Source organism: Alexandromys fortis, unplaced genomic scaffold (genome assembly GCF_014885135.2).
Source record: "Alexandromys fortis isolate MF-2015 unplaced genomic scaffold, M_Fortis_MF-2015_v1.1 scaffold_15, whole genome shotgun sequence".
NCBI classification, from domain to species: domain Eukaryota; kingdom Metazoa; phylum Chordata; class Mammalia; order Rodentia; family Cricetidae; genus Alexandromys; species Alexandromys fortis.
In genome coordinates this window covers 39,023-66,859 of record NW_026067911.1, presented here as the reverse complement: position 1 = coordinate 66,859, position 27,837 = coordinate 39,023, and the positions used below count along the sequence as shown (strand labels likewise).

The 27,837-nt window shown below is 47.5% G+C and overlaps 1 protein-coding gene across 1 annotated transcript; it reads left to right on the top strand.

Annotated features, from left to right (window-relative positions):
* The first annotated feature begins 1,951 nt into the window (after positions 1 to 1,951).
* Acad9 (acyl-CoA dehydrogenase family member 9) lies at positions 1,952 to 27,837 on the top strand. The gene is made up of 18 exons (XM_050138456.1): positions 1,952 to 2,170; positions 7,054 to 7,147; positions 8,053 to 8,154; positions 9,892 to 9,998; positions 10,750 to 10,850; positions 11,610 to 11,688; positions 12,511 to 12,685; positions 14,584 to 14,657; positions 16,722 to 16,797; positions 18,297 to 18,367; positions 18,563 to 18,682; positions 22,170 to 22,298; positions 23,589 to 23,668; positions 24,335 to 24,461; positions 24,683 to 24,760; positions 25,519 to 25,647; positions 26,261 to 26,333; positions 27,022 to 27,837. Exons 1-18 carry the CDS (start codon positions 2,000 to 2,002, stop codon positions 27,120 to 27,122), a joined length of 1,887 nt encoding a protein of 628 aa, XP_049994413.1. The 5' UTR covers positions 1,952 to 1,999; the 3' UTR covers positions 27,123 to 27,837.

Sequence of the window (27,837 nt, the reverse complement as noted above, 5' to 3'; positions counted from 1 at the left end):
TGTCTTAGGTGGCTACTACAGTAATGGCACACCATGACCAAAAGCAACTTGGGGAGGACAGGGCATGTTTACACTTCTACATCAGAGTCAGTCATCAAAAGAAGTCAGGGCAGTAACTCAAGCAGGAACCCGGAGGTGGGAGCTGACCCAGGGGCCATGGAGAGGTGCTCCTGACTGACTTGCTCCTCACACTTTGCTCAGTCTGCTTTCTTATAGAATCCAGGACCACCGGCCCAGGGATAGCATCACCCACTATGGGCTGGGCCTTCCCTGTCAGTCACTAATTGGGAAATGCTTTTCAACTGGATCCTATTGTTAAGAAAAATTTCTCCACTGGTGCAAAGAACTCCAATCAAACCAGATTAAGCCAAATTAAATGTCTGAGTTTAACAGACGGCGGACTCCCGGGTAGCCAGGAAAGCATGGTGGCGAGCGAAAGACAGAGGGAACACACAGGCAAACCCAAAACCATGGGTTTGTCTTTTCGGTGTGAGCTTAAATACCCTGTGGGGTCAGCGCATGGCAGGCTGGGAGTTGGAGTCCAAGTGCAAAGTGCTTGGCAGGCTGGGAGTGACACTTCCAACTCAATATTACACCTATGAAAGCATTTTCTCAATTTCAGATTTCCCAGTGTATGTGTCAAATTGACATGAGACTAGCCAGCATACAGGGCAAGTAGTTATTGGTTCCTATGAACAAGGTATGGCCTGGTGATATAACATGGCCCCAAACCTTAGTAGCCACCAAGACCTTAACACAACTGATGCATGTTAAAGGCACCATTCTGACCTTTGAACTCAGCAACATAGGCCCCAACACCTGCCAAAATGGGAACAAAGACCAAACCCATGAAAGACTTAGTGCATAGTTCCAGGACCTGGGAAAGTCCCTAAATGTACCAACCTTGTTTTTTGCTTCTGTAGTTTTGATTTTTGATGACTATGTTTTTTGTGCATAAAAGGCAAAGAATGATGAGACTCTGGGTCACATGATTTGAGCAAGTTACCTGTGTAGCCCTCAGTTGGCAAATAAAGACTTTCTATTGGCTTTAAGAGTCCAAATGTTTTCTGAAGGAGTTACCTTGCAACAGTGGAGGTCACGTTGGTTCACTGGAGATGACCAGCCCAGAAACAAAGATGACATAGACATAGGGATAAACCCTGATATGAGAGCTGGACCCAAACCTGCCTCACCTTACTTCCTCGGACACATGACCTTCGTGGTGTTTCATAGGGGAGGCCACTGACACAAAGGAAGTGACTTGTTCAAGGAGTGGTTGAGATAGCAAGTATCTGAAGACTGTGGCCAGTAAGGGGCCAGGTTCACTGGTGCACAACCCAGGGCGTGGTAGACTTAGGAAACTGTATGCCTTTAGTGCTTCATGTAATCTCTCCTACAAAACGGGATCCCTCCACTAACACAGTTAAAAGGATTTGGTAGGGGTGTGCTAATAAAATGGGGTGCTTGTCGTTTTATTATACTCATTTGGTAATATCCTAAGTCCTATATTGAGCGAGATGAGAACAAAGAAAGGCTGTGTTTCTAAGTCTATTTGCCTAAATCAATTCTACTTAAGGAACGTGATGAGAATGAGCACACAGGCTCCCGTGTTTTAGGAGCCCAGATGGTACTTTAGCAACTTGACTTCTGAGTATTTTCGTTTTTTTCTTGGGAAAATAACAAGAAAAAAAAATGCCTAGCCTGTTTGGATGATTAAAAAAAATTACAATTTTTAAATTACATACTTAGAAATTACATACAGCAGTGCTTGACGCAGAAGACAGCTCTTAAACACATGACGGATCAAACTGTCCAACAGCCTTAGTAAAGGTTTTCTCCTCAGAGCCTCGGGGTCATCTTCAGATGGTGCAGTGCGTGCGTCCTCAGACAGCGCGGACTAGCTTCCGGTTGCGGAGGGCTTTTCGGCCGGGGTAATTGCGTCATCAGGAGGCGCGGCGGCGAGACTTCCGGTGATCTGAAGCTTGGTGTGAAGAGAAGCATGTCTGGCTGCCGGCTCTTCTCTCGTCGGGTAGCGGCTGTGGCCGCGGCGGTGACTGCAGCGCGAGCTTCCCGGGTGCCCAGGGTCTTCACGGCGACGCACCGCCCGCTGCACAGCAGTCTGCGGAGCTGCTCCTTCGCCAAGGAGCTCTTCCTGGGCAACATCGAGCAGGTACGGCAAGTCCTGGCTGCCCTTGTCCTCTGCTTCCGCCTTTCGTTGGTACCCGGCCGGAGTGCTTAAAAGACAAACACCTGAGAGGCTGAGCTCGCGGAAGTGGGCCTTTGATCGGGTCGCCGAGGTTTTTGTTTTGAGGCAGGATCTCAGTAAGTATTAGCCCAGGCTGACTCTGGACTCACTCCGTACACCAGGCATGCCTTGAATTCGTGATTCTCCTGCCTCAGTCTCCAGAGTATTGGTGTGCAGTCGTGTGCCATCACACCCGCCTTTCTAGCTATTCCTTGTCAAGGAAATGTCTGGACTCCTGGAAGAGGTGATTACGAAGACATCTCCTTTTTCTGTCTGGAAATGTATTTTCTAAACAACGCAATCAGTGCCTCTTCTCTGGCTTCCCTTCAGCTCCGAAACTTTCCCCCAGGTTCCTTTCCCTTTGCAGAGCTCCACAGCCCAGCTTGTAGCAACCTTCAGGCCTTCTTCACCTTGAGAGTGAGAAGGATTGTCAACGAATTTGAGTTCGCTTCTTTTAACTATGTTCTCCTTAGAACAGTCTTCTCACATTGACTGACTGACTGTATTACAGCAGAATCTAAGACACGGACTGGGAGTGGCTGCCCTGCTACAAAGTTCAAAGCTAAACGTTGAAGTGAGGGAACCATTTTTCTTACAACTTGTGACGGAAGGTGATGTGTCTTGGATTCTCGTGCCTTTCAAAGGCATGGGAAAGAAAGGGTCATCACCTACCCTATTTTAATCTTTAAATCCCCTCCCTCATCACATCGGCTTTGCTTCTAGTTTTACATTTATGTAGTTGATGAGAATCCCAACGGGTAGCTGTCCTCCCTGGTGTCATCGACACCCTACTACTATAGTGAACTGTCCACCCCTAGCAAAGGCTGGCCTGGCCATTAGAGCTCAGCTTTCTCACTTATTCAAGGATAATGCTGCTTCTTGAACCTGTGCCCTCAAGCTTTGTCCCAGCAGCCAATAGCCATCTCAACATCGCCGGATCTAAGTAATTGCTTGTCATTCCTAGTCCCACCCGACCCACCATTGGTATCTGATGCAGGGAAGTGCTCAATGCTTGTTCTGAACGCACTTCAGGCTTCTGAGAAACCATTTTCTCCTTTATCTCCTTTTGTTAGTTCTTTGGCTTCTCACTCTGTAGATGTTGGCCAGTGTCTCTGGGAGCCCAGATGAAGTCAGGGTTTTTTGTTGTTGTTTGTTTTGTTCTCTCTCTCTCTCTCTCTCTCTCTCTCTCTCTCTCTCTCTCTCTCTTTTAATGTGGAGGTAGTGGTTGTGTTGATTACTTGTTTTGACAAGGTTTTGCTGGAACTCAAGATCCTTCTACCTCTGCCTTCCTTCCTGAGTGCTAGATTGCAGTTGTATGCCACACCTAGCAAACAGGAAGTTTTCTAAAGTTCAAGTCCATGTTCTTTCTTTTTCATCTACAGCCAGTTTCTTGATGAACTAATTCAGTGTCCTAGCTTTAAATCCACCTCTATTATTATGGTTCAAATTTAGTTTTCCACTTAAGAGTTCTTCCCTTAACCCAAACTCTCCTCTTAGATGTATAATAAGCATCTTTGATAAGCATGTATAAAAATTCTCCCCTGGGTCCCCCCACCACAGTCTTGCTTTTTCCAGAAGCCTATTTACTGTAATAATGGAGGCTCTGATTTGACACATTCTCCAGTGACACCCTGATTCTTCTTATTGTCATAGTCCTCATTGAATCCTATAAGTAAATCTTTCTTTGTCTAACTTCAAGTTTTATTCTGAACCCGACTTCACTGCTCCTTCCTGGATCTGTCAAACACAGTTCTCAAAGCATGTTTGGGCCTTGATTTGACAGCGTCTGTGATACTTTAGAGCCTCGGGGGTGGGGAATGTGTCCCAGTTACCCATGCCAATGACTGCCACAGGATCAAGCCGGAGGTTGAATGGGTGAGGTTTATGTGACATTAGCATTAGTTACAGCTGCTTGGCTTTTGTAATTGACTTCTACAGTAGAAACACTTGGATAACAGGTTCTGTTGCTTTACAGACTTGAAAGATGACTTGAAAGATATGAATAGAAGTTAAGCTCCCCTCCCATGGTGTCCCTCTTTCAGGTTTGTCTCTGGTTACTAGTGGATGCTTTCCTCCTGACCCCCATCATCTCCCCCTGAAGTTTTATTTTTATGTTGTTTGTTTTGGTTTTGTTGGTTTTTTTTTGTTTCGTTTTGTTTTTTTGAGGAGGTTGTTTTGTTTGGTTGTTTTGTTGTTGAGACAGGGTCTTGTCGTGTAGCCCTGGCTGGCCTGAGATGCATTATGTAGATGAGAGTGGTCTTGAACTCATAGGAGTTTGCCTGCTCTACCTTCTGAGTGTTGGGATTAAAGGTGTTCATCACCGTGCCTTGACCCCTGAAGTTTTTAGCACTTTAATTATGTCTGGAGACCAGCTACCTGCCAGATATTCTGTTCTTGCCTAGTCTACTGGAAATCAGAATCACCTTCCTTTCACACAGCCATTTGACCAAGACTAAGTGACCAGTTGAGTTGTGAAGGTGATGGTTTGAGCTTCTGCACTCCTAGGAGTTGGCAGCCATGTTCCGAGAGCTGCAGACAGATGAGAGGAGCCATGTTTCCCTTTGAGTCGACCTTGACAGTGGAGTGCTGGTGGGTAGCAGCATATTCCTTTAATAGAATAGAGACCAACTAGCCTTTTGTCCTTGGCCAGAGAAGCACAAATAGATTCTGGAGCATTGCTCATGTGGAGAATCAAGCACTTAAGTGATAGGGTAGCAGGCAGGGGAGAGTGAGGGCTCCCCTGTGATGAGGGGAGCTAAAGAGATGGGAGACTCCTGAACCTGGAAACTTGTGACCTGTCCCTGTTCAGCAGCTCTGGGTCCAAATCTACATCCCATATTAAGCAACTGTAGGGATGATTGGACCTCAAATGGTCACAGGCCCTCAAGCCATGTAGGGTGATTTCAAAGGCCAGCAGGGGACCCTGGCTAGTAGAAGTCATGTCATTCTTCAGGAGAAAAGTGTGATTCTTTGAAAGAAGATGGCCCCCGGAGGTTGTGGCACTATTAGGAGGTGTGGCCTTGTTGGAGGAAATGTGTCACTGTGAAGGTGGATTTGAGGTCTCATATATGCTCAAGATACCACCCTGTGTGACAGTCCACTTCCTGTTGCCTTCTGATCATGGTGTAGCCAGCACCATGATGGCCCACACACTGCCATGCTCCCCGCCGTGATGATAGTGGAGTGAACCTCAGAACTCTGTCTCCAACTCAATTAATTGTTTTCCTTGTAAGAATTGCCTTGGTCATGGTGTCTCTTCAGAGCAATAGAAACCATAACTAAGATAAAGAGAGTGGTCATGAGAAGAGCTGGAGTCTCACACAGACGTGGTTACTTCATGGCCCAAGTATGTCCTTTCTGACCCTTACAGCTCCTTTCTCTGATGAACAGGATTGTGTGTAATGTAGGAGAACCCGCACTAATAGAGGACATGAAAGTTCTCAGATCTTAGCCACATGTAAAGAGTGACTAAGCTCAGGTTGAGTTCTTGTCCTGTGACCCTGCTACCTCATGTGTTCAACACAGGGAACCAATATCCAGAACATAGGAAAGAGCTGCTCAAGGGGGCATATATGGTGATTGGAATATGCTCTTACTATGGGGAGCTTTCGAGTTCACACGAAGACTGATGTCCGTTTTATTGAAGAATCTGCCCATCTATTGTTTTGTACAAGATTCTCAAAGGAATCTTGAGGAAATGTGACCTGCACATTGTTGGTGAGAAAATGGAAGTGCTACTGGAAACTGACCTCAAAATTAGTAAACAGCAGGGGATCTAAATGGAAGTCCCAGGCTCCTTGTTTATGGGGACACTCTCCACCCTTGTTATTGATGAGGAAACTTGAAAATGAGGATTCAACCCACCTGCATGCGGAGGAAAAATCGATGCAAATAGTCTTAGACATAAACCCCGTGCCTGAAGTGTCATATGAGTTCTTTCTGCTTCTCTCCTGGGACCCGGTATAGAAGACAGCACATTTCCCTCCCTTCTGCTAGGCACTGCAGTGAGAGGGGCTGGGCATCCAGTGTGACTGCAGTGAGAGGGGCTGGACATCCAGTGTGGCTGCAGTGAGAGGGCTGGGAATCCACTGTGACTGCAGTGAGAGGGCTGGGCATCCAGTGTGGCTGCAGTGAGAGGGGCTGGGAATCCACTGTGACTGCAGTGAGAGGGCTGGGAATCCACTGTGACTGCCGTGAGAGGGCTGGGAATCCACTGTGACTGCAGTGAGAGGGCTGGGAATCCACTGTGACTGCAGTGAGAGGGCTGGGAATCCACTGTGACTGCAGTGAGAGGACTGGGAATCCAGTGTGGCTGCAGTGAGAGGGGCTGGGAATTCACTGTGACTGCAGTGAGAGGGCTGGGCATCCAGTGTGGCTGCAGTGAGAGGGGCTGGGCATCCAGTGTGACTGCAGTGAGAGGGCTGGGAATCCAGTGTGACTGCAGTGAGAGGGCTGGGAATCCACTGTGACTGCAGTGAGAGGGCTGGGAATCCACTGTGACTGCAGTGAGAGGGCTGGGAATCCACTGTGACTGCAGTGAGAGGACTGGGAATCCAGTGTGGCTGCAGTGAGAGGGGCTGGGAATTCACTGTGACTGCAGTGAGAGGGCTGGGCATCCAGTGTGGCTGCAGTGAGAGGGGCTGGGCATCCAGTGTGGCTGCAGTGAGAGGGCTGGGAATCCAGTGTGACTGCAGTGAGAGGGCTGGGAATCCAGTGTGACTGCAGTGAGAGGGCTGGGAATCCACTGTGTCTGCAGTGAGAGGGCTGGGAATCCTCTGTGACTGTCATACTTGTTTTTCCCTTTTCAGAAAGGAGTCTTCCCCTTTCCCGAAGTTAGTCAGGATGAGCTTAATGAAATCAATCAGTTTGTGGGACCACTGGAAAGATTCTTTACTGAAGAAGGTTTGTATGGTTTTCTTTATCATTGCCATTTCCAGTACTTGGCTAATTGGATTGCTTACATTAGAAGCACCTTGGTGTTGATATTAAGTTAAAAATAGTTCCTACTCACTGGGCGGTGGTGGCACGTGCCTTTAATCCCAGCACTCAGGAGGCAGAGGCAGGTGGGTCTCTGTGAGTACAGATACAGTTCGATTGTGGGGATTCTCATGCCTCCTTTTATGACCACACGTTACCTAGCTTCCACAACCTCTTGAAACATTTCGTTACTTATTTCTCTCATCACTGTAACGAAACTGCATGGAAGAAGCAACTTAGGGAAGAAGGGGTTATTTTGGCTCATGTTCTGAGACTGTAGTTCATGGAGCTGAAAGTCTGGTGACAGAAGCAGATCTTTGTGACTGCTCCGTCTCACACCCAGTCAGGACCAGGAGAACAGATGGTTCTGAGCTTGTACTCAGCTTGCCTTCTTGTCTCCCCTTTTAATATAACCCAGAACTGTAGCCTATGGAATGGCGCTGCCCACAGGGGAGGGTCTTCCCTCCTCAGTTAAACATTCTGGAAACTTCCTCAGAGACACACCCAGAGGTTTGATTTCTAAGTAACTCCAAACTCTGCTAAGTTGACAGATGCGTTGAGCCATCATAATACCCTCCAGGAATCTGTGTCATGCATGCTACACTGCTGTTTTACATGACCCAGGTCAGGAGAAAGACTCACCCCGCACCAGTGACTTAACACATTAACACAGTTCTTATGAGCTTGATGGCATGACTCCAGCCACTTCAGATTGCAGGCGTTTTCTGCCCCTGATATTGTTATATTGTACAGAACCACTCTGCATACTTCTGTTTGTATGAACATAGCTCATTTTTTTCTTGCTTAATTAAGATACTTGTTTTTCTCAGTGGACTCTCGAAAAATTGACCAGGAGGGGAAAATTCCAGTTGACACCTTAGAAAAATTGAAGAGCCTGGGACTTTTTGGGATACAGGTCCCAGAAGAATATGGTAAGTTAGGACAAAGGCCTTTCAGCAAGAGCTTCTCACGGTGGCCTTTCTTTAAATGCAGTCTTCCATGGACTTGAGTGCTGAGCAGTGTGTAAAGCTGTGGTTTTACAGCTTTCACCTGCCTGCAACCTCCAGGTATGGCACCTGAAAGGTCCTTCAGGTGTGGAAGTAGTACACTGGTGACCCTTCTGAGTTGGACTGCTTTTCTGGCTCTGGGCTGCTTATTTGGAGATGTGCTATTTGGCATATTTCCCAGATCACAACTACTGATGCCATTACTGAGTTTTACACTGCATTCTTAGTCTTCTAATTCCTTACCTATTGTGTCCCCAGATACTAACGTGTAAACCCCCTTCTACAGCAGAGGGTGGGCCCTCGAGTGTACAGAATAGGTCCATAGTAGTGCCGAATCTGGAGCTGGTCCAAGCTGAGACACAAGTGAAAGTCCAAGGAAATAAGGGTGGCGCCTAATTGCCTGCCTTGGCATCTTAACCTTGTTAACCTGTTTGAGTGATGGGTTTAAAACTGTTAACTAATGTGCCTTCCTTGAAACCTTAACATTTCTCAAGCACATTACCAAGTATGTGGAAGCTTTACTGACTGCAGACTGCCTAAAGTATGCCCAGTGCCCAGGGCAGCCAGCCCTACATCTGTGGCATCAGCACCCTGCTTCTTCACAGAAATAGCTCGCTTGGCCTCTACATGAAGCCGTTAGAGAGGCAACTCATCCAATGGGCATCAGGGCTGTGTTCCCAAGGGACAGATGTCACCATCGTGTGTAGTCACACCAAATAGTAGAGTAGAAAGAAGGTGAGAGTACTACAGCCTCGCTTCGTTAAAGAAGGAAAAGCAAGTGTTTGACCAGAGCAAAGATGGGGAAGGATGGGTGATTGTGGCTGGAGGATCAGGAAGTGGGAATGCTTGGAGGCCTGACATCATCAAGATATTTCCACAGTTGCGGAGGTAGCCTGCCTGGGTGTGGAGGCATGCCGCCCCCTCAAGGGGGTTGTGCACTCTTATCCTTGCTGGATGGCTTGGCCAGTTACTGTCCTGAGAACTGTGGGTCTCACTTCTGTAAAGTGGGTGTGGACACCTCTGGAATGTGAAGAGTAAATGTAAAGTCTATAAGTTCATTGCTGTTTTTAGACCCTTTGTCTTTTAGTGCTAGAGCGGCAATTCCCAGAAAGGAGAGGACCAGTTTTATACTTCAGGAAGCATTGGCAATGTCAAGGCACATTTTCGGTTTGGATGCTGTGGGCATAGGGAGATTTGAAATGACATCTTGTGAGTGGAGAACAGAAAGGTGCAGGGATGGTTTGCACTACAGATGAACACTGTCTCAAGTGTTGCTCAATGTAGTGCAATGCAGGGATGGTTTGCACTGCAGAAGATGAACGCTATCTCAAGGGTTGCAGTGCCGCAGCAGAAGAGCCTTGATCTGGTGCCACCTGGATTGTAAATGTCTTTTGGTAGAAGGGGTTTGCGACATACTCAGTGGCTTACTGTTTGTGTAGATGTCTATATTAACAGCTCAGCTTCATATATGTTTTCTTGCCTTAGAAATCTAAAGATGTATACAGAAATACTCTGGATAAGATTATAGAGGATAGTTTCCTTGTGCTACTTTTTGTTTTTTAATTTTCTTTTAAAGTTTCTGCTGTTACTTTAAAATTAGAAAAATAAAATAAATCCCTTTCCCCAGCTGGAGAGTCAGCTAGACTGGTCTGTCTTCCTTAGGTGGCCTAGGCCTCTCCAACACCATGTATGCCCGGCTTGGGGAGATCATCAGCATGGACAGCTCCATCACCGTGACCCTGGCGGCACACCAGGCTATTGGCCTCAAGGTCAGTTGTCTGAGGTCCTATGTTTGGCTTTCTGGGGGAAGTAGGAGACAGGGGACTGCTCCTGTGACATAAATGGGTTTGATCGCTCAGGGTCTAGCGGAGAAGCCCAGCTGCACTTGCACATGAGACAGGCTTATGCTGTCTTTGGAAATGCACCCTTTCCTGTCCTGTCTGCACACACACCCTACCTGCTCCCTGAATTAAAACATGGTGGTAGGAGGGACAGCTTCAAGGGCACACAGTCCTCAAGTATTTCCCATTGTCCGGGGCAGTTCTGCTGTACACAGGTGAAAGACAGTTAAATGGACTCGGCGTTCAGCTTTGCAGCCTAAGATTAGGTGTCCAGACTGCAGTGATTTAGCAACAAGGTTGGAGTTGGGGAGCACAGCTTTGAAACTGTACATTCCCATACTGGGTGAAGTTCTAACACCCCTGTATTCACACTCCATCATCCAAACCTTCCTGTCCATAAAGGAGAAGTCCTCAGCTTGTAAATCATATCTGACCCATGGTCTCCCAGGATTGCCCTGAAGTAAGCAGGGATGAGAATCCTTGGTGTTGGCTCTGTGGCTGGACCTTGTGCATAAGTAGTGGGCCTTTCCTCAGCAGGTTGGCCTTCTAAGCAGCGTCTGAGTCTGCTGCCTCTGAATTCATACTGTTTTCTCTTGAGTGAAGTAAATATTGTCAACAGAGGGGCTGCCCTTAAAGATACCTCAATCTCAACTTCAGTTGGTCTGTGTGTTTCTTTTAGGGGATCATCTTGGTTGGCACTGAGGAACAGAAGGCCAAGTATTTGCCCAAACTGGCATCTGGGGAACACATCGCAGCCTTTTGCCTAACAGAGCCAGCCAGGTCTGTCTCCTCAAAATGTCACCTGTGTACTTGGCACCATCAAAGGTCCCTGGGACATGGAGCTTGTGTGGAGTAGCTGGTTTGTCTTTCCTTCTCTCTGCAGCCTTCAGAGAGTCACAACTATTGATAGGATAGCAATCTTCTCTCTGGCCCATTGAGACTTACAGATGGATTCCTACATCATCTACTAAGTCAGTGTTTGTGGCTCACAAGCCTCATTCAAACTTGAGTGAGTCTTTCAGAGCACATGGGGTGGATGGCAACTCCACATTTCCAGATTAGGAGCTGAAGCTCAGAGAAGTTGTAACCAGTCAAGGGTCACACAGCAAGGACGAAGCAGGCCTGGGCAAGACGCAGATTCTGTTGCAAGTCCAGTGGGGCCCTGTTTTATCATGTTTCCCTTCACCTGAAATCCTGAACAGGCTTCCTCCTGCTGTGGCTGAACCCACACCGAGACTCTGCAAAGCTCTTGTGGAGCCCATTTCCGTGTGGGGCTTCAGCCCAGCCTGTCTCCACTACTACTCTTTTACTTGTTGTCCACACAGATCTCATTGGTATAAGTTTTACTGGAATGTTCCCTTCTGCTTCCAGACTCTGACCATGTTCCTTGTTCAAGCATCAGAGCTCAAATGGAACAGACATGGGTTTTTTTGTCTTACTCAGAGTTTTAAAGGCCTGTCTTATTTCCAAGCCCTCAGAAGTATTTTAATCTTACTGGCAGTATTGTTCCCCCTCGGTCACATAGCTCTGTCTTCGCAGTGGGAGTGATGCTGCCTCCATCCAGACCAGAGCTACGTTAAGTGAAGATAAGAAGTACTTTGTCCTCAATGGCTCCAAGGTATAGCCATGTCCTCAGTGCCCTGTCTGCTCTAGCAGGCCGCTGACTCTGCGTGTCCATCTTCTGTACATCACACTGGCCGTGTGCCGCTCCTTTATCCGAACAGCTAGGCACCGCTGAGTGGCTGGTCAAGACCCTCAGTGGCAGAGGCAGGACTGGAGCAAGGCCGTCTGACTCCATAGTCTCCTTGATTCTGTGCTCACAGCTGCTCTCGTGTGTTGATTTTCAGTTCTGGTTCCACACAATTTCCTCTGCTGGCAGCAGCACCTCTGGGTGGCAGCTGCGAGATTTCATCAAGGACTGCTTAAAGATAGAACACTGAAATGCCATTGGCAGTTGGGGGAAAGGATACTAATGGCCTCTTACCTACTTAGCGTTCAGATTTCCTGCTCATCTCTTACTAAAAGTCAATAATTCCTGTCCATTATAATCCATAGAGCACTCTCTCCTCATCCCCACTTTTGCTCCTTTGGCTGATAAGTAGATACAGTACATAAAACTTGTACCCTTGTGTTTGTGCAGCAGTGATGAAAAGGTTCCTTCTTTCTTTAAGTCTGTCAGTGGTCGGGTCTTAGTGGAGCTCAGAGGCCATCTTAGTGACGTTAGCTATGCTCCAGCCCTGCCCTGCCCTGGTTCCTGAGAGCATCCCTGCTCTGGAGAGACCTAAGCCGCGTCTGCTCCTGTGCCCATTCATACAGGCTTGGCTTATATGGGGCTTTCTCCCTGTCTTCCCTGATGCAGAACATCTGCGTGTTGGCCTGAAATTCAGTGGGTGGGTGGAGCTGAGGGGTGTCTCTAAGGATCTTCTGTTTTTTTCCTCAGGTTTGGATCACCAATGGAGGACTGGCCAGTATTTTTACTGTATTTGCAAAAACTCAGGTGGTTGATTCTGATGGTTCGATAAAAGACAAAATCACTGCATTCATAGTAGAAAGAGACTTTGGCGGAATCACTAATGGGAAACCTGAAGAAAAATTAGGCATTCGAGGCTCCAACAGTAAGTAGTGTGGCAGATAGCATGTGCATGAGTGTCACTGTCCACTCTGATAACGATAACGGAAAATGACATCTAATTGCTTGTGGTTTCGGTTAAGCATGTCCGCACAAGCCGGTCGGTGGGTGGTGGCGCACGCCTTTAATCCCAGCACTCAGGATGCAGAGGCAGGTGGATCTTTGTGAGTTCGAGACCAGCCTGGGCTACAAGAGCTAGTTCCAGGACAGACTCCAAAACCACAGAGAAACCCTGTCTTGAAAATAAGCACCAAAAAAAAAAAAAAAAAAAAAAAAAGAATGCAGTCACAGCCTATGCTCCTTGGTGCGGTCAGCATTGTTGATTGTAGGTGAGTGAAGTCAGTTGGAATCTCAGCCTTGATGGCGCAGTAGTGGATGTCACACAACCACGGTGTCTGGAGTAAACATCCTCTGGCAAGCCAACCCATCTCTTTTCCTGAAATCCCTTCCTCTCTCTTCCTTCCCTGGTCAGCTGTTGCTTCAGTGGAGGCCGGTGTCCTCTTTGTTGCTCCATTCACCCAGTAAGGCCATGGCATTCTCAAACTGTTCTCGTGGTGCAGTTTCAGAGTGGCCACCCTACAAGGGACTGTGTTCCTGGCACATCAAGGCCCACGTTTGTGTGCCCTGTGTCCTGGGAGCTGAGCATTTCAACAGTGTCACTTCTCTGTTGACAGCTGGGAAGCTGGTGCCACAGCAACATGCAGGACCCGAAAAGAGGGTCCAGGAGCATAAGATGAGGTCAAAAACTTCCTCGAACCCAGTAGAGTATTCTTGGAAAGAATGGCCAGATCCTCTAGCCCATGTAGCCAGCCCTTCAGTATGACCAGCAGACAGAGAGGTCTTGTCTTGTGGCATTTCATCTCCACACTTTGCCAGAGCAACAGCTGAGTGAAAATCATCAGGTCAGCTTATGGCACTTGCCCTGATTGTCCCTTGAACCCTGACCTTCCGTATTCTTAGTCTCTCCCTCTCTCTGGTTCAACCAGCCAGGAGTTAGGTTGTTTGTGTAGCAGAACATGCAGGCAGTGCTGCAGGGACTATTGTGCAAGGGCACTGTCCCAACCCTGCCTCACCCCGTGAGCCTCACTGTGTCACTCACATGGACCACTGGAGCCTGTGTTCCAGGATTGCTGGTGGTCCCTGGCTACAGTGGCCCTGTCTGTCAGACGCTTCAGGATTTAGCTTGCAGCAGTAGGATTCTGTTTCTTTGGGGGATGCTTCAGTCTGAAGGGTGCTGATGAATTGGTTTAGGTTACTGTGTGTCTGCACACATATGACTAGCTGCATTCCATCTGCTAGCACCACACCAAGCTGGGAAGATGCTACGCCATATACAGTGGTATGGCTGTGTTAAATATAGGGAACAAGAATCCCGTTGAATCTGGGTTGGAAGAAATGCTGGTGTGCTCTATTTGCCTTTCTGTCTTTGACTATTTTGGTCCTCTCAGCCTTTGTTAAATGTTGCCTTAGAAAAGTCTGGCATAGCCTTTCAAAGAATGGTAGCCGCCCTTGCAGCCCGTCTCTGTGTGCTGTGCTGTTCGTTTCCACTGGTCCATGTGAGTGACACAGTGAGGCTCACGGGGTGAGGCAGGGTTGGGACAGTGCCCTTGCACAATAGTCCCTGCAGCACTGCCTGCATGTTCTGCTACACAAACATCCTAACTCCTGGCCTGTTTATTTCATCATAGCACTGATCATGCGACCACGTTCTTGCAGTTATAGAGTGTCTTTCTGGCCAAAGAATGAGCTCCGTGAAGGCAGGAATGTGGCCTTTCTTCCCTGCTCTTCAGGATGCTAAGAGAGTGACTTAGTCACAGGCCTGTGGGTCAGGAGCTCACTGGTTTGCATGTATTAGTCACCATCTTTCGATTCCATGTGTTTTAGCTTGTGAAGTCCATTTTGAAAACACCAGAGTGCCTGTGGAAAATGTCCTTGGAGAAGTTGGAGGTGGCTTTAAGGTGAGTTGAAGGCCAGTCTCATGTGAGTGCTGTGCCTTTTCATGTGTGAGTCTCATGTTCTGCTCTGTTTTCCCGAGTACATGAGCCTGTGCTTTATCTGTGGCTGTGTATGTGTGGCTCTTAGGTGTAGGACATCAGCACTGTAGAGACCGGAGTGGCTTGCTCTTAGAGGAGGGGTCTCACTAGGATGAGGAGTCTTTATCTTTTTCCTGCGTGAGGAATGGATTTCCCTTCCCTAGTAAGTGTGAAAAACAGAAGTCCAGGTTCCAAGAAACTAGCACCCTGGGTCTTAACTCCCTCCCTAAGCTTTTCCTCTTATAGTCAGGTTTATTTTTAATTAATTAATTAATTTATTTATTTATTTATTTATTTATGGTTTTTCGAGACAGGGTTTCTCTGTGGTTTTGGAGCCTGTCCTGGAACCAGGCTGGTCTCGAACTCACAGAGATCCGCCTGCCTCTGCCTCCCAAGTGCTGGGATTAAAGGCCTGCGCCACCACCGTCCGGCTCAGGTTTATATTTTAAAGATTTATTTTCCTGAGATTAGAGTCTCACCATGTAGTTCCAACTGGCCTGGAACTCACTATGTAGACTACACTGGCCAGAAATCCACCTGCCTCTGCCTCTCTAGTCTTGAGATGAAAGGCATGTACCACCTATTCAGTTGGATTTATTTCTATTTTATGTTTGTATGTAAGTGTGTACATTTGTGTATGTGAATTGCATGTGTGCCTGGTACCTGCAGGGACCAGAAGGTTTCTGATCCCTTAGAACTGGAGCCACAGGCTGTTGTAAGCCACCCTGTGGGTGTTGAGAACTGAACCTGAGTACTCTTCAAGAGCAGCAAGTGGTCTTAGCTCCTGAGCCATCTCTCCAGCTCCAGATTTATTGAGAAGTGTTTTATGTGACATTTAATTTGCCATTTTAAATACACATGCCTATCATTTTTAATCTATTGTCTGTTGTACTTCTCATGCTATGCTTCCAGTTTTACCCCCATCTTTTGGCAACTGCTGTTTCCTTCTGTTCTTTGGGTTGTGGATGATGAGCATTTCGTATGGCTGGAATCGTACACAGCGTGAGGTGTTTTGTGGCTGCTTTCGCAGCATATTCTCAAGCCATCTCCATGTCACAGCATGAGTTCGCATTTCCTTCCTTTGTGTGGGTGAATAACCATCTACGGCTTAGTAAACCACATCTTATTCATCGCTTCATTAGGCTGAATTGTTGTCGCTTTGGGGCTAGCACTGTTGTGTTGTGAGCTTTCATCTTCAAATTTGTGTTTGGAAAATATGTTTGCAATCCCTTTGTGTGTAACTGTAGTATCAGAATTGCTGGATGTATGGAGACTACAGTAGGTCTTTGAAGGCCTCTTCCCATGGTGCCTACAGTGTCCAAGGGTCCCCATCTTCCCCAGCTCTTGTGTTGTTGCCCATTTTTAGAACGAAGCCTGTGGCTTCACTCAGTTTCTTCCCTTGAGAGCTCTCTGGTTGGTGAGGAGACCCCGTGACTCTGGGATGAGGTGGCACAGTATGTGAACCAGAGCTGCGCACTTGTTCGCTGTACTGGATCAGACAGAATGAAGGGCAGGGGAGGAGGCATCAGCCAGTGTCGTAGGCTCCTGGTTGCAGTCACCAGGGTCATCTTTGTGTCCTGAGAAAGTCACAGCTCTGCTCTGAACACAGACACCTGCTTCATCTGTAAATTGTGGGTGCTGACCTCAAAGCACAGCTGGAAAGTTCTTGCTGCTTGCGGCATACTTACATCAGTCTGGGTTTCTGTGCCTGCCTGTGGACGAGGAGTTCTGACAGGTGCATTTAGAGTGTGAGCAATGATGTTTTCTGTGGTCAGAGCTAGGCCAGTGATGTTGATGGGAAGGTACAACAGTGACCAAGCCTCCAGAACTGCTTGTGTCTGCCCTGGAAACAGGCAGAGGGATTAACTTGGTCTGGATGCTGGCATAGAATTCTGTAGACACTTGCCTTTGCTTTCTGAACACAAGATGGTATGGCTGGCTTTCTCGGCTTCCTTCAGTGCCTCTGAACCTTGTCTGCCCTCCCTGCAGGTAGCTATGAACATCCTCAACAGTGGGCGATTCAGCATGGGCAGTGCTGTGTCTGGGATGCTCAAGAAGCTGATTGGTAGGTGAATAATTACTTAACTCATGCTGTGACAAAATACTTTACAGAAACAACCTTAGGAAGGGGGTGGGTAATTTTGGCTCACATGGAATGCCTGGTCCATCTTGCAAGGAAGGTGTGGCTAGGACATCTCTGGCTATGGCTGCTGGAATGGGAAGCAGTTGACCACATGGGAAGTTGGGAAGCAGGAAGAATAGATGGTGCTCCCATGGCTTCCTCCTTTCTTCCTCAGTCCGGAAGCTCAGTTTACGGGCTGATACTGCCCATATTCAGGGTGGTTCTTCCCACCCCAGTTAAGCATCTCTGGAAATCCCTCACAAACAATGCCCAGAGCTGTCTCCTAGTATCGTGATTCGTGCTTCTAAAGCCAATCAGGTTAATACCGAAGATTAATCTCCATAGTAGGTAAGTCAGGAGCAGGAGCCCTTTGCAGCACCAACTGCATACCAACAACGTCTCTGTCGTTTCTTCTGGGTAGGCAAGGCTGAGGTAGGCCATTTGGACAGACAGCTTAAGTTTGGCATATGGCCTTTGATTTAGACCAAATGTACTCCTTCCCCAGAGGCTAGTATATTTCAATATTCTCTGCTTTATTTACACACTAGTCAGGCATTCTGTCAGAAGCATAAAGTGTTGCTACTCTATCCATGACAGACGTGGCTATTTAATGAATGCCAGTCCTCGAGCCAGGCACTAAGAAAACATTAGCTCTGTGTGTTTTGTGACTGTTAGAGTTTACAACAATGTTGGCACACATTTGGACTCTTCCCTCTATTTGTTTAGTAGAGAAGAGGCCCAGAGAGGGCGGTGGTTTCCACAGGCCCATGCATCATGACCCAAAGGCAAACCTACCTGTTATGCTCATGCTGAACCTACTCGTTCAGCATGCTCTGTGGCTCTCATCAGTGAGAGTTCTCACAGGCTGGAAACATGTGAGTGCAGGAACATTTGGAGACCAGCTGCTACTGGTTCACACCAGAGGGCATATTTGGAAACAAGTTGTAGGCAGGCAGAACTAGAAGTACTGGTGCCGGGGTAGTAGGCTGAGTGTCCCTCTGAGGCTCTGAGAACCTGGCACTATAAACAGCTGTGCACATTGAGGCCCCAGCCAGAGCTCTGACGTGAAGGTACCCGTCACGTTGTGGTTGAGTGTCTGTGGGCCCTCTTTGCATCTTTCTTGGATGCCCTGTGTACCTGGCTTACACCCAATGCCTGCAGCCTTCCTCTTTGTATCTCCGGTGTTTCTGTGAGGAGGGTGGTATGTTAAGGGAGATGAGTGTCTCCCCCCACACCCTCACAACTGACTCAGCCTTCTCTGCTCTTACCCTCCTGCCTGCTGCCTATAGGCCCGTGAGGACCAAGAATACTCCCTCCAACTAGCTACCAGAAAGTGGGAACCAGAAATGCTGGTCTTAGGAAATACTTTCCAGAATTCAAAAACCTTTTTTTGTGTTTGTTTTGTATTTTTTGTCTGTTTTGACAACTCTTTTCTTCTTCAGAACTGACTGCTGAGTATGCCTGCACAAGGAAGCAGTTCAATCGGAATCTCAGTGAATTTGGTTTGATTCAGGTAAAGAGGTTTTCAGTTGCTGGGTCGCTGTGCTATGCCTATGGGCAGGGACATAGGATGAAATCTATACAAGGCATTATTGCCACTGGGACATCAAGGCTTCTGATGTAATTTGCTTCTTGGGAGAAGAGTTAGGAGATATAAGCCTATGCACGTGCAAATTGCTTCTTGACTTTGTTTTTCTGAACATTTCAGGAAAAGTTTGTGCTAATGGCTCAGAAGGCATATGTAATGGAGAGCATGGCCTACCTCACCGCGGGGATGCTAGACCAGCCAGGGTTTCCCGACTGCTCCATTGAGGCAGCCATGGTGAAGGTAAGCCCAGCTCAACTAGAGCTGGCACTTGGGGGAGGTGCAGCCTTTCTGATCCGTGGCATTGTCGACCATCTTCCTCCTCCTGTTAAGTGAGAGAGCGACTTGACTTAGTATTTGCACATATGCAGCTTCCTGGGTTAGCAGGACCCTAGGGTGAGGTTGGGAGAAGTGAAGCCAAGTGTGAGTCTGCAGGACAGCTCAGTGTTTCCCACTGTGGATTGTGCCCATTTAGTGTGAGTCTGCAGGACAGCTCAGTGTTTCTTACTGTAGATTATGCCCATTTAGTGTGAGTCTGCAGGCAACTCAGTGTTTCTTACTGTAGATTGTACCCATTTAGTGTGAGTCTGCAGGCTGCTCAGTGTTTCCCACTCTGGATTGTGCCCATTTTTACTGATTGATCCTAGTCGTAGCAACAGGAGAAGGCACAGATGTCAAAACTCTATCCGTGTAAATTAGCTGGGCTCCCCTGGGGAGGAATGACATTTTTTCAGATTTAATAGCCTTTCTTCTTGGTCAGAACTTTGTTAATAACATGTTTAGTGAGGTAAAAAGAAGGCACTGGTTACAAGAATTGTATTTCTTTGGTGTGTAAAAGAGCCAAGTCCTGAGTTCCTTGAATGTTGTTTTTCTATCCTAAGAGGATCTAGAAACATTGCAAGTAGAAAATGCTTTGGTGTTCAGGATGGGCCCATGTTTCTAACCCCTGTTCCCGGGCTTCCTCAAACCATCCCTTTTCAAGGTGGCTCCTTCCTTTACTGCAATAAGGATTCTCCTAGCTTCACCTCTGGGCCGTAACTTTGTCAGTTAACAGGGTGGGGTAACATTGGTATTGCTTCAGTTGGATACCTAAAGGTTAAACAGGCAAATCTGGGATCACGAGTAGACAGAACCTGGTCCACAGCATACAGCAGTCACCGTCTTTACCTCTGTGGCATTGGATGCTTCCCGCTTTTCTGTTCAGCCACCTTACTACTGGACCCATTGTCTTTGGGCCATCGCTGTCAGCTGGAACTGTCTCCCTCGGCTCCACAGAGTTTTCTCATATGCTTACTTTAAGAGTAAGAGCCTGTAAGTTCATTTTCACAACCCTCTAGCTTTGTTCTGTTTTTTTTTTTTAAGTATTTTTTAATTCATTTTTTGAGAATTTCATATAACCTATTTTGATCATATACTTTCCTTCAAATCCCCCTATATCTTTCCCCACTTCCCTACCCACTCAACTTCATGTTCTTTCTCTCCCCACGGAGCCTGGTTTGTGTTGTCCACCTACTGAGCATAGGGTTTGGGTGGAGAGTGGGTACTGCGCCAGTGTCGTTCCATTGAGGAAAACTGATTCCTCCTCCCAGCAGCAATCAGTTGCTTCTTGGCTAGGGGCGGGACTCTGCACCCACTTCCCTTTCTCCTTGTTGGGATTTTGTCTGGCATGAACGTGTGTAGGTCTTGTGCCTGCTGTCATAGTCTCTGAGTTTATATCAATCCTATTGTGTCTGGAAACTCTTTCCTTAAAGTCATCTACTACCCCTGGTTCTTCTAATCTTTCCACCTCCCCTTCTGCATCCATCCATCCTGAGCCTTAAGAGTGCAGCAATGGTAAAGTCATTTAGGGCTGAGTGCTGCAGGGTCTCTCGCTGTCTTCACATTGCCCAACTACCCCCCTGGATAATCCGCAGTAAAAGGTAATTGTGGCTTTATTTGCTAAGTTGCTTACCATGGAGCTGAAAGGACAAAGAGATCAGCCATCTTGGGTTTCCTAAACTGGGCAGTTTCCAAGGATATGGGTACTTAAAGTGTTAAAGTCAGGGAGACCTGGGAAAAGCACAAGTTGGCCATTACCTGCAAAACAGCAGAAGTAAGCATTGGCGCCTGGACTCAAATCCCGAGTTTGCTAGTTCCTAACCATGTCACCTAGAACATTTCACTTAGTATCTCTCGGCCTCCATTCTTATCTATACAGTGGAGGTAATAAAATCACCAACATAAAATTACTAAGAAAGCTAATGATGCTAAAACGTACAGTGCCTAAAATAACATGTCACTTATTATTAGTTTTATAATATCAAGGTATAATCAAGATAAACAGTAAAATTCTTATAGAATAAGCACAAATATATATGTATGTAGATACCAATTTGCTGCTGCTTCTGTTTGGGGTTCTAGTTTTGAGGCTGGGGAAATTTTCTTCTGTTTTGTTGACAATATTTTCTGTGTCTTAGACCTGGGTTTCTTCTCTTTCTTCTATTCCTGTTATTTGTAAATTTGGTCTTTTCATGGTGTCCCAGATTTCCTGGATATTTTGTGCCTGATTTTTTACATTTAACATTTTCTTTGTCCTTTTCTTCTATGTTGCCTTCAACGCCTGATATTTTCTCCTCCTTACCTCGTACTCTGTTAGTGAGGTTGATCTGAGGTTTTATCTGACTTCCTAGATTGTCCATTTCCAGTTTTATTTCAGTTTGGGTTTTCTTTAGTGGTTCTGTTTCTGCTTTCATGTCTTGAGCTGTTTTCATTATTTCATTCTACTCTTTGTGTTTTCACATACTCTGTTGAGGGGTTTATTCGTATCCTCTTTAACATTCTTGTCTTATGCTTCAGCTGTGTAGAATTTCACAGAGTCTACTGTAGCGAGGGTACTGGGTTCTGGAGGGGACACATTGTCTTGACTATTAATGTTTCCATTTTTGTTCTGGTGTCTAGGCATTTGTAGTAATGATAGTTGAGGTAATTCTAGGTGTTGGCATCTGGTCTTGTCTTTGTTAGGTAGGTGTTCCATTTCTTAGTTGCTCTTGTCCTCTGGATCTTAGGAAAGGATCTCTAGAATGCAGGTTGGCTGTGGTACTGAGTGATTCTGAGGTAGAAAGTATTTCTAAGAATCGGCAGCTGACTTAAAGGAATGGGAATGGACTAGAAGGTCGGGTTGAGAAAGGGTCTTTTTCCAGCTATAATACAGATGACAACCCCACCTTAAATTGGCCTCTGGACTTGAATTCCTAAGAGAAATGCCGGAAGATGTGACAGCCCAGAGAAATGGGAACTGGGGAGTCTGTTGTGGTCCAACTGGTGCCCAAGAGCTGACCTCTTCCACATGCTAACCTAGAGCTGAGTTTCTCTATCCATAGGATGTTTAGTAGACAGTGACCAGGAAAATGGAAGCCCATGAGGGTGACAACAGTGGCCGCACTGCCTAAGAAGGGGAAATCTGGGTGAATTACAGAGCACAGGAGTTGGCACAAGAGGCATGACAAGTTATGTTGGGGATGGAGCACACAGGCTGGTCACTGGTCCAAGAAGGCGAAAGAACTTGCCTGTGCTTACGTGGAAAGTTCCTCTGAACCACTCATCTCCAAGCTCAGGTTTTCCACACGTTCTCCAACTGTATTCTGGGCTTCAGCTCCCCAGAGCTTAGGTTTTGCTCTTAGAGGACCCAAGGGGGATGACTTGGTTGTGGAGCAGTCCCACCAGGCTCTAACCTTGTCTGGGTCTGTGGCAGGTGTTCAGCTCCGAGGCTGCCTGGCAGTGTGTGAGTGAGGCTCTACAGATCCTTGGGGGCTCGGGCTACATGAAGGACTACCCCTATGAGCGTATGCTGCGTGATGCCCGCATCCTACTCATTTTTGAGGTGAGTATTCCTGCTGACCCTGCTTCCCTGTACACCCCTTAGTGATACCCCTGTGCTCCTCTCAGCCTTTCTAGCCCTGAGAGATTGCTAAGTCCCCAGAAATGACCTAAAATGACATAGCAGGCTGTCCTCTGGCTGAACCTTCAACCACACACCAGTGCTTCCACCCTCTCTGGCTTTGTAGAGGGAGTCAGGCTGAGAGAGCCCAGCAGCCCCTTCAGAATGCACTCCTGAAGGCCTTTTCCACTGGGCCCGTAGCTTCCCAGGGACTGCTGTAGTTCTGCCAGGGCAGGACTCCAGTCCCCGCTCCCGCTCTGCTTCCGTCCCACTGTCTAGGCTGTGCTTTCACTCAGTGAGCTGAAGCTAAGCTGACTCCTGTCAGCTCCAGTAGGAGGTCTCCCTGGTCGTGGGCCCAGTCAACATCTCTGCCTTATTAGCCAAAGTCTTAATAGCAGAAGGGTTGGCTCCTCCAAGAGCCAGGCATGTCTAAGTCATTTTGTCTAGAGGTTGCCTCTCTATTGGCCCTTCCTGCAGGGAGAGGCCTGGATTGCTCAGAGTTCCTGGCAACGTGGTGTGGTCCAGCAGGGTTTGCTCTTGGGCCATAATTTATAGAAGGGCGAGGAAGTTTTAATTTGAGGCAGACTTTGTTCAGAGCTGGGGGCAAGAACCACGAGAGCCTCCATGCCCAGCTTTTCCTCCCAGGGAAACTTCTCTCTCCTTGGTGCCAGTCCAACTACAGGATGGTGCTGGGCTGTGAAGCCTACAGCTTCCAGCTTCCTGTTCTATAGTAGAATTGTATTAGAAGCCTAGTAGCTGGTGGGTACTGTTCTTGCATGGAGAAGCTGTGTGTGTGTGTGTGTGTGTGTGTGTGTGTGTGTGTTCCCCTGAGGAGCTTCAAGCTACTACTGCTCAGCTGTCTGTAGCTTCCCCAAGGATTCTGATCTAAGATAACCCACAGAGCCATGGGTTATCTGTTCCACACTTCGTGTGGTCATCACATCCCTTCATTGCCCAGGGAAACCTGGCTTCAGTTTTAATAAGGTTTCTGGGACCTAGAAAAAGTATGAACTATGCAGGACAGCTGTGAGGTAAGCGTCCCAGTGGGAGGCCATACCCTCTGGTCAGCCTTACTACCCTTCCCATGTGTTGCCTAACACCAAGCCACAGCCTGCTTCTGTGCCTTGTTCCCAAGCTGCTTCAGTGTCCATCTGGACAGTAGGTAGTGGCTGGATCTGTCCAGTCACAGACTGCACTGCTGGACTGCTTTGACCTTCACACTTCTGGCTGCAGGGAACCAATGAGATTCTTCGGTTGTTCATTGCCCTGACAGGCCTGCAGCATGCCGGACGCATCCTGACCTCAAGGATCAAGTATGTGCTATTTTCCCATCTGTTATTGGTCCCTACCTGTCAGCAGAGGCCAGAGAAAAGACTGCCCAGTCTTGGAACAGTGGGTGGGTGGTGCAGCCTGCACACAGGCTCACTGCAGAGCTGGCACAAGCAAGTACAGTGTCATTTGCACAGTGGTGACAGGGTCCGGAAGGCAACACCTCTAACTTCCCCCTCACCAAAAGCAACAGGAAGGGCAACCTGCCCAGATTGTTCTCATTGCCTTTGGAGTCACATTGTCCTCCAGTCACATTAAATTCTATCATCCCTCCCTTGCAAATGTTCCTCTCCCACACTGGAGGGTACCTGGTGTTTGGAAATGTTTATTATGTTTACTGGACTGCTGAGACATCCAGAAGCTAAGGAATGAGAGGTGCCCCACTAACAGGTTGCAAGTTTGAGACTAGTTTCTCTTCTCTGCCCCTCTACCCCTGCTGGAACCCACATACAGGCTGCTAATAGGACTTTGTAGACTACTGTTTGAAAGCTGGCCATACAAAAGCTTCCCCCTGCAAGGAGGAGAAAGCCACCCTGTGTGGAGCCCACATGCTCAGCTATAGAAAAGCCCAGAGTTCCATGGTGCCATACTGTTGGTCAGTGAAAACAGGCTGTAGAGTCTTAAATCACGAGAATGTGAACTTCCTGCAGAGAGCTTAAAAGAGGCAATGTGACCACAGTCTTGGAGACAATTGGTCGAAGGCTTCGGGACTCGCTGAGCCGAACCGTGGACCTAGGCCTGACAGGCAAACCTGGCGTTGTACATCCCAGTCTTGGAGTAAGTATGCCCAGTGCCTGTACTTCACATTTGGGTCCCCTCCTGCCAGGTATTCCCAATCCAGAAGGCTGTGGCTAGCATCTGGGATCCTCCAGGACAGTTGGTACACTCAGGTGCCCCACTCCATCTCTGCCCTTCACTGGACCTCCAGACTGAATACTAGGTGGGTCAAGTGGAACATCATGGGTAGAGATTGCCAAGTCTGTCTTCTTCACTGACAGGACAGTGCCAACAAGCTTGAGGAAAATGTGTATTACTTTGGTCGGACTGTTGAAAACCTGTTACTCCGTTTTGGAAAGGTAAGTGGGTCCTGCCTGGGCATGGGATATTGTAGACAGAGGCTGCCTGTTCTTTCTTGGGCCCCATACCTGAAATAATCACATAGAAACTATATTAATTATAAAACTGCTTGACCAATCACTTAAGCATATTGCTAGCTAGCTATTTAATCTTAAATTAACCCATTTCTATTATTCTGTGTATTACTACAAGGTTGTGGCCTAACGGTAAAGTTTGGGCATCTGTCTCCTTTGGCAGCTACTTAGCACCTCTCTGTCTCCACCTTCTTTCTCCCAGCATTCAGTTTAGTTTTCCCTGAGCCTTACTGTATTCTGCCCTGCCACAGGCCCAAAGCAGCTTCTTTATTAGCCAATGGTAATAAAACATATTTACAGCATACAGAGGGGAATCCCACATCAGGATACTGCCTCCCCTACTTATGCTCCTGTGCTGTCAGTAGCCATGGGTCCACTTTGGGCTCATTGCCTAGAACATGGAACTGCTGGCCAGCACTGCCCGTGGAAGGGTTCTGCTGAGTGAATTATTCACAGTGCTCTAAGTACCTTCCAACCAAAGAGTGGCTCTCTGGAATACCTGGAGGGCCCACCTACCTGAGGCTGAACTCAAGGAGCTAATGTCTGTGGGGAGTCTTGCTGAAGGTGACTTTGAGTGCACTAAGCTCCAGACAGGTTTCTGAGACCTGTTTAAGCCTTGACGTGTGCCCAAGTGTAGAGAAGGGAAAACGTCATTGGTCACCACTCCGCACCTCTATCCCCAGACCATTGTAGAGGAGCAGCTGGTGCTGAAGCGGGTGGCCAACATCCTCATCAACCTGTATGCTATGACGGCCGTGTTGTCACGGGCTAGCCGCTCCATCCGAACTGGGCTCCCGAATCACGACCATGAGGTAAGTTGCACAGCCCTACATAGGAAATAGTAAACAAAAGCCTTAATGAGTTTGCCAGGGTTGTGGCTACAGGGGCAGGCCCTTTATCTACTATGCTTTAATGAAGCCTGGAGGGAGAAGTTGGGTAGTGTAGCTTGTTGGGGAGTCCTGCACTAGAGAGGCTGAGCCTCCATCCCCAAGGAGGAGTTGCAGAGATGGGTGGATGAGTTTGCTGTGCTGTGGCCATGTCATTGCTGCTCCTGATCCTGGCCTTTAGTCTTGGGCAGGAGGCAGGTGAGTGACAAGCCCACCCTCATTCCCTGTACTACACTTTCCTCACCCTGCAGGAGGAAGCAAGTTGGTCACTAGCAACTCCTGTTTGCCAGGCTCTTGACACACATTATTCCAAATAGCCCATGGGTGCACACTTCCCAGTGACAGAAACCATCTCAGAGATCCCAAGGAGCTTGCTCCTGGTTAGGCTGTGTTTGGGTCATGGTGCTATGTAACTTCTGAGCCAGGCGTTTTTGCACAAGATGTCACACCCGGTGTGGCAATAGGCTGGATTTTTTTTGAGTTTAAAGGTCAACTTCGGGGCTTTCAGTTGCTGTCCATTCTGACTTTGGTTCTCTAGGTTATGTTGGCCAACATGTTCTGTGTGGAAGCGTATTACCAGAATTTCTTGAGCCTGTCTCAGCTGGACAAGTGTAAGTGAGATGGCCCGTGGGAAAGCAGGCGCCCAGTCCAGCCAGCGTCGATAGCTCTTGGTGCTTTATTTCCTCCCAAAGCTTGCTGCCAGGAAAGTGGTTTGGGCTCACAGTAGAGGGCTTGCTAGATCAAGTACATCCCTACATACTAAGGCCTCCTATGTAGGATATGCTTGTGTCTGTTTAGGAGAGATCCTGAAAGAAGGAGATGGCCATTATCCTCGTCTCTTTAGCCATAGACTCTAGCCAAAATGATTTACAGAATTGCAATGTCTTCTCTAGAAGTCTTGGCCCTGGAAGACAGGTTACTTCTCATTTGAAATGCTTTTTCTCTTTAGTAACTGCTTGTCCTTGTTTTGAAATACTACCAGGTTTACCTTGGCATGGCAGTCTGAAGAGCCTAGCCCTGTTGCCAGTTAAAGTGGAGAGGGCCATTACAACCGTTACTGAAGCTGTAGAGCCCAGCCCCAGGGCCTACATGGCTTGCAGGACTGTGGTATACTGTGGAGCGTAGAGAAATGACCTTTCCAGGAGCCAGTTAACAAGTAGGGTCTTCTCACATAAGACCTGGGTCTTTGGGTACAGTTAGTCCAATGGGGAACTAACTTAGGTAGAAACACACTCCTTGAACCTCTTTGTATTACCATGTTGCAAAAAGGATTACCTATACTCCTTTCTTCTCTTACAGATTCTCCAGATAACCTGGATGAGCAGGTTAAGAAAGTGTCTCAGCAGATCCTTGAGAAGCGAGCCTACATATGTGCCCACCCTCTGGATAGGACATCCTGAGGCTGGGACAGTGCCCCTGTACCTACTACGTAGCCCAAGTTAACATAATTCAGCATCTTTTTTTTTTTTTTTTTTTTTTTTGGTTTTTCGAGACAGGGTTTCTCTGTATAGCTTTGGAGCCTGTCCTGGAACTAGCTCTGTAGACCAGGCTGGTCTCGAACTCACAGAGATCTGCCTGCCTCTGCCTCCTGAGTGCTGGGATTAAAGGCGTGCGCCACCATCACCCGGCATAATTCAGCATCTTCAGAAGACTGAATCCTTGATCCTTGTGGACTGTGTCATTTGTATACAGTAAAGCAATAGTATGAACAACTATCGCTCTGCAACAGAGCAGTAGGTAGGTGTTGGCCTGTAGGTCCTGCGTCTAAGAGATACTGTCTTGTGAAGGAAAGGAAGGAAGGAAGGACGGGCCAAATTGTTGAAGAAAGATGGAACCAGATTAGTGGTGGCTCCTATGTGTGGCTACAAATGATCAAGGATCTTTGTGGAAATGGCTCACTCTGTGGCACAAAGTTCACAGGGAACTAGGGTGTAGGTAGCCATTCCTACTAAACCGTACATTGAAGAAGCAAGCTGAGTCCATATCACCTACTAAAACCGCGTATAGTCTGTGTAAGGAACCTTCTAATGGAAAAGAATGTAAAGTGTCACTATTCATGTCCCATCTCCCAATCATGAGGGTGTCTTAACAATAAAAATGTCTTCTTGTATTGTA

Excerpts from the sequence above, each read along its gene's own strand:
- Acad9 (XM_050138456.1), top strand. The coding sequence starts at position 2,000 with ATGTCTGGCTGCCGGCTCTTCTCTCGTCGGGTAGCGGCTGTGGCCGCG. Across the intron at positions 8,155-9,891 it reads ACAGGTCCCAGAAGAATATG|GTGGCCTAGGCCTCTCCAAC; the intron begins GTAAGTTAGGAC and ends TGTCTTCCTTAG. Across the intron at positions 24,761-25,518 it reads TGTTACTCCGTTTTGGAAAG|ACCATTGTAGAGGAGCAGCT; the intron begins GTAAGTGGGTCC and ends CTCTATCCCCAG.